Source organism: Miscanthus floridulus, chromosome 8, assembly GCF_019320115.1.
Source record: "Miscanthus floridulus cultivar M001 chromosome 8, ASM1932011v1, whole genome shotgun sequence".
Classification (NCBI taxonomy): Eukaryota; Viridiplantae; Streptophyta; class Magnoliopsida; order Poales; family Poaceae; genus Miscanthus; species Miscanthus floridulus.
The window spans coordinates 204,614,096-204,624,780 of record NC_089587.1 but is presented as its reverse complement, the minus strand read 5'-3'; the positions used below and the strand labels follow the sequence as shown (position 1 = coordinate 204,624,780).

General features: G+C 45.3%; 2 protein-coding genes across 2 annotated transcripts; one reads left to right on the top strand and one right to left on the bottom strand.

Annotated features, from left to right (window-relative positions):
* Nucleotides 1-4,643: 4,643 nt before the first annotated feature.
* On the top strand, nucleotides 4,644-5,658 carry LOC136474661 (17.8 kDa heat shock protein-like). Its single transcript, XM_066472223.1, has one exon. The coding sequence runs from the start codon at nucleotides 4,908-4,910 to the stop codon at nucleotides 5,412-5,414; it is 507 nt and encodes a 168-aa protein (XP_066328320.1). The 5' UTR covers nucleotides 4,644-4,907; the 3' UTR covers nucleotides 5,415-5,658.
* A 3,411-nt stretch (nucleotides 5,659-9,069) lies between these two features.
* Nucleotides 9,070-9,775, bottom strand: LOC136474660 (uncharacterized). The gene has a single exon (XM_066472222.1). It carries the CDS (start codon nucleotides 9,627-9,629, stop codon nucleotides 9,216-9,218), a length of 414 nt encoding a protein of 137 aa, XP_066328319.1. The 5' UTR covers nucleotides 9,630-9,775; the 3' UTR covers nucleotides 9,070-9,215.
* Between the last annotated feature and the right edge of the window lie 910 nt (nucleotides 9,776-10,685).

Here is a 10,685-nt window from a genome sequence, read left to right as displayed (position 1 = left end):
AGCTCCTCCAAGCTTAACCTTTACTCATCCCGAGCAAAGACTAAAACTTAGCCTTGGTGGATCAGTAGTTGCTACTATGTTTACATTTCAAGAGTACCATGTGCACAACAAATATATTCTTGCTTCATTGGAAAATTTAGCAATGTTAAAAACTCATCCCATATTATCTTAGTCATTCAAGGGGCATATGGCCTTTTCCTTTATGATGCGCGATTGAGAGACAGAACAACTTGACTTGAGCACTAATTTTCTCATTCCGCACAAGTTTTGTACCAGAGGTTTTGTAATATTTTTCAAAAGAAAGCTTAAGTTCCTCATATGGTACTCTCATGTCGCTCATATGATATGTGTTTCCTCACCAAAGCATATTTTTAAGTCGCCTTCTACTTCTAATGGTATATGTGGAGCTTTGGGAAGGATAATTACCTTGCATGTATTGTAAAGACAAAGCTTGGATCCAAGAAGAGAAGCGTCATACTCTTACATCAAGATGTGCATGTGTGTGGAACATGATAGAAAAAATACTCCTTTATTTGATATGATCTCTCTCTCTAACTTATTATTTTGAGACATGGCTATCATCATCATTTTTTTCATTTTTTTTCTATGCATGAGACTTCATGTGCTCATATTTTTTTCAATACTTGGACCTTCATGTGTCCATAAATATTTTTCTCTTTTTTCATACTTTTGTATAGCCCATATCTCTTCTACTAAAAACATATTTAGAGAGAGAGATCATTCTTTTAGAACCTAGATCATTTGTTTGGTGGAAATGAAAGGCATATTTTTGCATACATCCAATGTAGAAGCAACACATATATGTGGCGTGTATGTGATCTCAATCTTGGGAGCATGATAAATCTCTCAACAATGGTCAACGAGACTTTACAAAACTCAACACAAAGCAAGTAGCTTATGTAGAAAGCTTATATCATGAAAGATTATGTATGGCTTTGGTAGGAATCCATCACCATTGAGGAACCTTAAGGTTTTCATACTTTTCAAAATAAAACTTTGGTAGTCATACTCATTTGGAACAAGATTATAGCAGCTCTTATCTTGCTATCTCATATCTCACAACAACTCAGACTTGGTGACAGCACTTGCATCCCACAAAGTTTTAGGTTCATGATGGTTTCATATAAACCAAAGATTCAAAACTTAGAAGAATATCAAGTTGTAAACTAGGCACTAGAGAAACATAAACAGAGCAACTATTCATAATGAATTGGTCAACACTCAATATAATGATTTGATGACATTTTTATTTTTCTTCTATTGTGCAGACCACAAAGAGTCATTCGCAATCACTTCATTAAAATATGCAAATTGATAGGGATTCTGCTGAGCGAGTTATTCCTAAATGTACTAAATTTGCTTTGCGTGTTTTCTGTGGAGAGGAATTGCATCCTGATGTTGACAAGTTTATTGGTTCTGTTGCTGGTATTCAATGTAGCAGTGAGGTAGTTTTATTTATTGTATTCATTTGGATCTTAAATTTTTTGTTTATGGTTACATGGCTTCATTTGTGTTCTAGCTTGGGTCAATTTTTGCTTAATATTATGGATTTTCATTTATATTTTATTTATGCAATTGCTTATTTTGCAACTTGTGTACATGAGTTGGATTGTGTAACTTGTTTGTAGAATAACTTATGCACATAAGCATAAGAAAAATACACTAGTATATATTAGTTTTGTATCTTATGTCTAGAAGATGTATTGTGTAACTTGTATAGATAAGTTGTGTACCTTAACCAAGTTGCCCCTTGAAAGCAGAATTCATTTCGCATTTTCCATGAGCACCATAAAACTGCAAAGCTAACTATATTAACAAGAACATTTTTCTTACTACAAAACCAAAAGCAGGCTAAAGATTCAAAATATTGACCTCCAGAGATACTGAGGATATCTGAAGTTGTACTCCAAATATTGGTAGTAATGCAGCAACTAAAAAAAGTGACAAATAGATACTGATTCATTACATAATAAGCAGGAAGGGTCATTCACTTCTCTTCAATTTTCTAAATTGTCTCTAGTTTAAGAGCTAGTTTTTTAGCTAAAAGCTAAAGAAACACTTCTGCTTGAACATAAACAGGCAGTACACCTCTATGTGTGATAACTGTATAAAGAGATTCAACCAAATAGCTACCATTTAAGCTAAAGCTCTAGACAATTTGATCCTCATCTTCTGAAAAAAATAATGTTTTCAACAATACCCTCGGTTGAATACCACAGATTCATAAGGCACCTTGTAAAAGTTAATTGAGATTCTCTCCATCCCAAGCCTCATCAATTGTAATACCTTGCTGATTGCACGTTCTAGGGAACTCTCACGGGCACAACTTGCGTTGATTCATCGTAGATGCTATTCAAACGGGAGCTGAATCTGAAACTCTGACTATCAGCGGTGCTGCACTGTATGTCTTCATTTTCTCTTTTCTGGTTCTCCCTGTCCCACAGTAAGTGTTGCTATGGTATCCGTGCCAGTCAATTTTTTTTAAATTTAACTAGGCTTGTAGAAAATATTAGCAATATTTGTATCTCCAAATAAGTTTATATAAAAATAGATTCAACTATCTATCTAATGATACTAATTATGTATTATAAATACTAGCAAATATGCTCGTACGTTACAACAGGAAAGAAAAAACTATCAAACATTCATAGAAAAAGGAGGGCCAAGATAATACTTACCTATTTATGTTTTATCCTTCTATAAATTTTTAAAGCTATAGTTTATTTTAAGAAGACTATAACATCCATAATATATTTAAGCTAATGTTGGCAATCCATGATGTCTTATTAAGTATGTATCAGATTAAATGTATGTATCAGATTAAAATACAATCCTGATAGATTTTTTCTTCTATTACAAAACACAAATATATTTACTTTTAAATATATCATAATTTTAATTTCATACTATTTATTCGTTGGTACAGTTTAATATCGAATTCGGATGACTTTCTTTGTGAACCCATAAAATTTTGTAATTCTAGTTTTGATTATATATATATAGTCAGTAAGGATTTAGTTGCCGACGTATCTAGGACTGCCACATGGTTGCCCCTGTCATGTCTTTCACCGTTACATGCATAAAGTTTAGAGTCACATTTGTCGACTAAATTGGACAACAAACTGCTCAAGATTTCAGGTTACGATTTGCGCCCTGTCCGCTTGGCTTATAAGCCGTACTTTTTCAGCCAACGAACAGTATTTTTCTCAAACAACAAATCAGCTAACAGTACTTTTAGCCATGGATTATCAGCCAAGCGAACAAGGCATTGATTAATTCGACCATTGACTATATCATGTTGTAATAAGATAAATTTTGTTTTATTTAAAACTACATCAACGATTTACCACATCAATAATTTAGTGGTGAAATTATCTATTTTATTAAGAAAGAGGTCTAATTGCTCAAGTACCATAATATTTGGTTATTACTAGTTTTTATATTTATGGTGAAAATAAGAAAAAAGGGTAAATAAAATGGAGAAAGAATATAAGGGAAGTGGTTCGGTGCTTGATTTTTTTTTTCATCCCCGTCGAGCTTCCCTTATTTGCTTGTTGATTTTTCTATGTTATGTTAATTAAAAGCCTGATAGACGAAGTGAGGTGGTAACTGGAGCGCTCTGGTCTATGACGTTTGGGACCAAAACAACAATAGATCAAAACAAAAATTGTGGAATTTGGAAACAAAGTATCGTAAACAGCTTGGAATATCAAGTGCGAAGGAACAAACTGAGTCAAGGATGAGCTTGCCGGGTGAAAAAGTGTTGCGTACGTGATTCAAAAAGGAAATAGAAGACCAAATGAGGTGATTTGTTTATGCACGTAATTTGAATAGGTGTATGCTTACATGATTGGCCAGCTTTGACTTTGGAGTAGGAGAGAGCGACGTCGGTTCACTCGTAACGTTTCCTTTTTCTGGCCTATTTCGTTTTCCTTCTTTGTTTATGTTTTTATCTTCCAAGCGTACTGTACTTGAACTCTATCCCATATCTTTGCATTCCATATATGAAAAGAATATTCACAATTCACTCATAACGTTTCTTTTTTCTTAGGTTTTGGAATCGAACTCCGTATCGCGCTAACTCGTATGAGTACGAGTTATTATATATATAAGTCCAGACGAAAGAAACTCTCTATTTTCCTTTAGTTAGATGTAGACGGACCAAAAAATGGATGGACGAAAAAGTAGGTTGAAATTTTACCTCTTTATTATTATTAGGTATAGATTAATATTTTTTGTATATATATATTTGGTAAAAGTTTAAAACGTTTGAGGGCTTGTTTTGGAAGGGAGGGAGTACGTGCAATGCTTCTCCCACTACCTTGGCGATTTTTTTCTCTGATTCTGTTGCCCTGATTTTGATTGACAAATGATCAAATGAAGAAGGGCGCGCGCGTTGAGAGGCCCGACAATGCCCGCACGGGCTCTCCTTCCACTTCCACTTCCAGGCAGAGCCCACCACTCCTGGAGTCCTGGTCCCGGTGCCGAACTGGAACGGTAGCCGAGTCAGCGCTGGGCGCCCTCGAGGCCTCGACCCTCGTCAGGACTCAGGCGCTCATCTGATAATGAGATGCTTCCCGAAGGAACTCGAACTCGCAGCGTAGGGCGGGTTGCGCGCCTGTGCCCTGCGGCGACTTGCACTTGCACTAGTACTAGAGTTCTAGACACAACCAGACGACTCTGGCCAGAATGAGAAGCCGGTGCGCGCGTCCTGCATCTTTCTCGCAAATTCCCGCCACCGCGCTGGCGCCTATAAAACAAGCACTCTGTAAATTTTACGAGACAAAGTACTAGGAGTAAGCAACTTGTTAACCGAGCTCGATCGACACTTGTCAGCCAATCCAACAAGGCAACAACCCCGGCTAGAGAGGACGAAGACTAGTAGGATGTCGCTGGCGCTGTCTCGCATGCTGCTCGACAGGTTCTTCCCCGACGCCGCCAGCGTCGGCGAGACGCGGCCACCGATGGACTGGAAGGAGACTCGGGACGCGCACGTGTTCAAGATGGACGTCCCGGGCCTGACCAAGGAGCAGGTGGCCGTCGAGCTGGTGGACGGCCGTATCCTCCGCGTCCGCGGCGGCAAGCAGGACCAGGACGACGCCGCCGCCGCCAATAAGGGCGGCGCGGCGGCGGGCCACGAGGAAAAGAAGGAAGAGGACGGGGGCACCGACGGCGCCGTGACCGTGAGGTGGCACTGCAGGGAGAGGGCCGGCGCGCGCGCGTTCGAGACGCAGTTCCGGCTGCCGGACGACGCGGCCGCGGACGAGGACGAGGTGCGCGCGGCCATGGCGGACGGGGTGCTCACGGTGACCGTGCCCAAGCGGAAGGGCGGCGGCGGCAAGAAGCGGCACCACGGCGGCAGCAAGCCCTTGTGCTGCAGGTTCTGGCCGTGACGATGCATTGCAAACCACGCTTGGTTTTGTGCGTGCGTCCGCGTCAAAACCTGCAGCTTGTACAGTATAGCTCCTCTTTGCTTCAAAGGCGCCTGACGATGTATATATGTATCCATGCGTGCGTAGTTTGGTGCTTGCGTGCGTGCAATGGGCGGATCTCTCGTCTCTGTAAAGTCGTTTCCTGTGACTCGCAAATTCTCTCTTGTATAAGTGAAATTCATCTTGTTGTGTTTGAAAATCTGAGGTTTCCGTTTCACGAGCAGTCGGCTAGTTGCGTGTCGCTTTTGAGTGTCGATCGCGTACCATCTTGACGATCGGAGAGGAGGAAGGACGATGAGCTGAATGATGGGCAGGTACCACACTGAACTCTGTTCTTCAATTGCTTTCCATCTCCGGCTCTGGCTCCTGACATCTCGCCTGCAGGCTGCGGCCTGGAAGCCCCAGCAAAGGCAGCAGAAAGGAAGGTTTGGGGGCAGCGCAGGCGGCCGTACTGGGCCGTGCGCCGGGCGACTGCCATGACAGTGAGACGGTTGGCGATTGCGCCATGTCCCCCATCCCACGCGAGATCCTTCTGGGTAGGGTAGGGGCGCCATCATTTTCTTCCGAATTATTTGCTCCTTGGCCATTTTCCCTGCTGCCAAAATGACCAGATATACGGCCACTCTTCACTGGTCAGTGCGTCCTATCGAACTACCTGTGATTTCAAGCTTTCGCAATGTCTACTACTCTACTCCAAAGAACAGCTGTAGGCATAATGAGGGTTTCGTGTTTCTCTCCATCAGAGATGAAAAGCGCAATGGATTTTCTTGGAAATTCAATTTTTCAAAAATTTCCTTGGGAAGGCCAGTCCACATACCCCTTCGCCCCCGTCGCTCTCCCCCGAGGGCGACTCGGGCGGCGCCGTCGCCCCTGTCTTCGGGCCCCTCCCTACAGTGACGAAGCCAGAAAAAAATTTAGGAGGAGCTGAACAAAAGAATAGATGTTTTTTATCTTCTCTTGACCTTAGCTCCTCCTACCTAATACATGTATGTATAAAATTTTAAGGGATGACTTAGGAAAACTCCACGTGCTCAGGATGGGTAGGGGGGACTGAAGCCCCCCTAGCCCCACCGCTGGCTACGTCCCTACCTCCCTACATCCTCCCTGTCTCGGCCGTCGCTAGAGCTCGCCGCCGGAGCTCCGGTGGAGGGCAAGGACGGCGGTGGCCGGGTGTCTCCCTCCCTCTCCCGGTGATACCCGGCGCCGTCGTCGCGCTTCTCATGGTGGTGGCTGGCGGCTCAGATCCGGCCTCTCTGTGGGTGGATCTAGTTCCCCGCCGGCTAGATCCGGCTCCGGCGGCGTGGGGGTGGTGCTGGCGCGTTTCAGGCTAGTTCGTTGGGTTCCGGCGCGATTCTTCAAGGGGAACCTCGGCCGGCGGCGCTCCTGGCACCGGGGCGGACCCTTCCCTCCCCTGCCCGGATCTGTCTCCCAGGCTAAGATCTGTTATCGCGTCTCTCCTGGGGGGATCCTCGACGTGCTCTTCAGGGGAACTCGACCGGTGGCACACCCGGTCCGGGGTGGACGGAGCCGGCACTCTCCACCCTGGATCTGCGGAGGAGGTGCTCTCCGGCCTTCACCGACGTCGGGGGTGGCGGCTCGCCGCGGCACCCTTCGGGTCTGGTGGGGCTGGGAACGGATGTAGTGGTGGCAGTCGGCCTTGGCCTCCTTGGTCGGGGCTGGCGTTCCTTGCTGGATCCGGCGTGCTGATGGCGGAAGTTCGTAATGGGGCTGCTGGAGGCTCTACGCGGCGGGTTTTGACGCTGGGACCGCTTTCCAGGAGCTGGGACGGTGGTGGGATGGGCGACTGGGGCTTCTTCTGATCCCGTCCCTCTTCTCCCCGCCACCTGCCTTTCCCTTGCCCGGGCTGGTTCCTCGGGTCAGGCTACCTCTGTGGGACTCCGGCGGTGGCAGATATGGAAGAAGCATGAGGTCGGGGCGAAAGCTTGGACGGCGACATCTGCGGATGCCGTGCCCTCTTTGGAGGCGTCCTTTACTACCTCTCTTCCTACCGCGTTGGATGTCGCAGTCATGGCGCTTCTCCTACAGTGACCGTGCTCGGTGTTGGTGCTCGGTGCTCCCTACGGTTCTCCAAGTTGTCTTTCTCTAGTTGAGGTGTCTTAGTTGGGTGGGTGTTGTTAATTAAGTAGACGCGACCAAGCTACAAGTAGTGGCGTGAGTTGTGACAGTTGTTCAAAAGTTGCTAGGATGAGTGGAGCACTCTCCTGAGTTGTATGGTTTTTGGACCCAGTTTCCGCTCAAAAAACTGGGTGGGCATTTGCCTTTTTTGTTTCCTTTCATCGACTAATAGAAATCACGGCAAAGTTTTTGCAGTTCTTTCGAAGAAAAAAAAATTCTTTGGAGTAGAATCTAACTTGGGCTACGAATAATCTGGGTTTGCTCTCAGGAAATCATTACTACAGAACATAGTGTTAGGGCATGTTTGTTTCGCCTAGTAGCTACTAAATTTAATAGTTTTTAGTTACTTTAGTAACTTTTTAACCAAACACTATGACTAAAAGCTACTAAAAGAGCTTTAGTTATCTCTAGTAGGGGGTGTTTGGTTCGAGCTACTAAACTTTAGTAGCTACTAAACGGTTTAGTCACTTTTAGTAACTCCAGAGTTACTAGAGAAGACTAAAGCCCTTTTAGTAGCTTTTAGTCATAGCGTTTGGTTAAAAAGTTACTAAAGTGACTAAAAGCTACTAAATTTAGTAGCTATTAGGCGAACCAAACAGGCCCTAACTCTGAAGTTACTAAAATTTAGTAGCTCGAACCAAACACCCCCTTATTGTAACTGAAGCGTGCCGGGGCAAAAGTCGTCGCAGTGCTAATAATTTCAGGTCCCGGACGTTGGACACCTTGCTTGAAGCTGCTCATTAGTCACAACAAACATTCAGAATGCATGAGGTAGTTCCACCTGATGAATCTGTTCTGTCAACCGATTCGTCCCGTTTAAGTTAAGGCCTCTCGCTTTTGTGATGGAGAAAAGCAAGGCGGCTATGATGGGGGAGGCAACTTATGTCAACTTGGTATTGAGGTTAGAACGGCGGCTATTGTGTGTGACGTAGTGTTATTCCACTTCCACTCATACAAGGACAGAACTGCAGAAGAGGGCGACTTCTGAGCCGCAATGATCTTGGGCTCTGGCCAAAGAATATAAACTGCGCAAGCTGCACTCTTTCAAATTCTTCGAATTTGGTGCCTTTTTTTTACAAATTATACGTATGTGCTACTGCACTCTTGTATTATTTTTACAAATTAAAATCGCCACAAAGTTCAATTTGCAAAAGGGGTGTTGCTACACGCGTGTTCAATCGGCCACTCAAATGTTAGCCCCAGCAGTTTGCACATGTATCAAGTGCATTATTGTGTTCGTAAACTGTTGAGAGCTATAACAGAATAACAGCGATAGATGACGCTTTCAGCGCTGTCACCGTACAGTCTCCTCAGTGGCTCAGTTCCGCTCAAAACAGCAGTCATGGATAAAGCTGCAATTTTTACTAGGATTATAAAACGAACAAACAAGAAAAAGTACAAAATAAAGCGACCAGTTCACAAGCGAAGCAAGTATTGATGGATCAGGGCAAGAACTGTACTGTATCAGAGCCGCGCCAACTTCTAGAGAACAGCAAGCCAAATTTCCATAAACTTTTACGTACATGGCAGCACAAGCCAAAGTCCAGAGAGAAAGAACCAGAAAAAAGAGAGGAGCGGGCAACAAAGCCATGTACATTTACAGCGAAACTGTGGGCTCTCTAGCCGCTAGTGCCCTCCGGCGTTTGCCGTGAGCATGACGGACGCCGGCATCGGGCTGCGAAGCGGCGAGCGCGGGGTCGGCGGCTGCTCGAGGCGGCGGCCCTCGGCGTCGTAGTAGATGGCCCCGGAGAAGTCCAGCGGCTGGCACCGCTCCCCCATCATAATCTCCTTCCTCCACACTCCGTCCTCTGCCTCGAAGCTCAGCTCATCTTCTTCTTCACCTCTCCTTCTCTTCGACGACCTGGCCTTCCTGATGGCTCCGCCGCCGCCGCCGAGGAACGGCACGATGGCGTGTGATGACGAGAAGGACGCCGCGAGCCCCTGCCGCGGCCGCAGGTGCAGCCGCCTCGCCACCCGCGACAGGCGGCGCGCGCACGTGCCCATCAGCGCCGTCACCGCCTGCGCAAGGCTCATTCCCATTGTCCTCTCGTCCCTCTCTTCCCGTTTACCTGTACACTGTGCCTTTCTCTCGATTTTGCGTTCTTCGGTGGCTTTTCTGTGCGGCTGCGCACGCCATTTCGCGGGTATTTGTAGCGCCCAGCGAGTGGACGACGCAGGCGAACCGGTCGGGACGGCTGGATTAATTAAGCAACTATAATCACTCAGTTACGGCCTATCCGATTAGGTGCGTGCATGGTTCCATGGCGGGCTGGGCGAGTGGGCGACCATGGATTGGTGGCATGGACACGGCCACACGGGAACACCTGCAGGTTGCTGGATGATGGGTTTATGCTTGTGGATGACTGAAATTACGAATTCCTGGCTTCCTGCGCTGGGCTTCGTCCCCCGCTGGCCCGCTGCTTGGGCTGCATGACTGATGTTGGCTTCTGGGCTGCGGTGCTTCGGAGGTTGGGCTAGGCCTTGGGGGGTGCACATCCTTGTCACGATGAACACTGAGGTCCGGCTTGTTAGAGCTCTCAGGTTGATTCTCTAGATTTAGAGAGATGACTCTTTATTAATTGTGTGAAGTGATTCTTTGAAATAAACTAAAAGGTCAGGAGCTGAAAAAGTAGCTTCTCTTGATTCTATGAAGTGATTCTCCATCGTGATTTTGAGAGTTTATGCTAAGAATCAAAGAGAATCACTTTCAACCATAAAATCACTTCTATCAGTGAATCAGTTTTGATAGAGAATCAGAATCAAAGGGAGGTCTACCAAACCGGCTCTGATACACAGTTCACTCCAAGTCCTACCCCAGTTCGGACTTAAACACAGCGGAATTTCTGTTTAAGAACACCTTCAATGACGATTTAAGGCATCCAATGCTAAAAACTAGGTATAGTTTCTATGCCTATTAATTTATGTAGATATTGGTCATGTTCGCTTCTCTTATAATATGTACTTTTCAGTTTATTTTTTTCAGCCGGAACAGTATTTTAGCTTGTTTTTTCAGCGAAATGAACGGAGCCACTACATATAAAAACTATATTTCCAATAGATAGTTTCTGTAGAATACCTTTTTAATCCAATCACATG

Bases quoted from the DNA above. Each gene is read 5' to 3' on its own strand.
- LOC136474661 (XM_066472223.1), top strand. From the start codon at position 4,908: ATGTCGCTGGCGCTGTCTCGCATGCTGCTCGACAGGTTCTTCCCCGAC.
- LOC136474660 (XM_066472222.1), bottom strand. From the start codon at position 9,629: ATGGGAATGAGCCTTGCGCAGGCGGTGACGGCGCTGATGGGCACGTGC.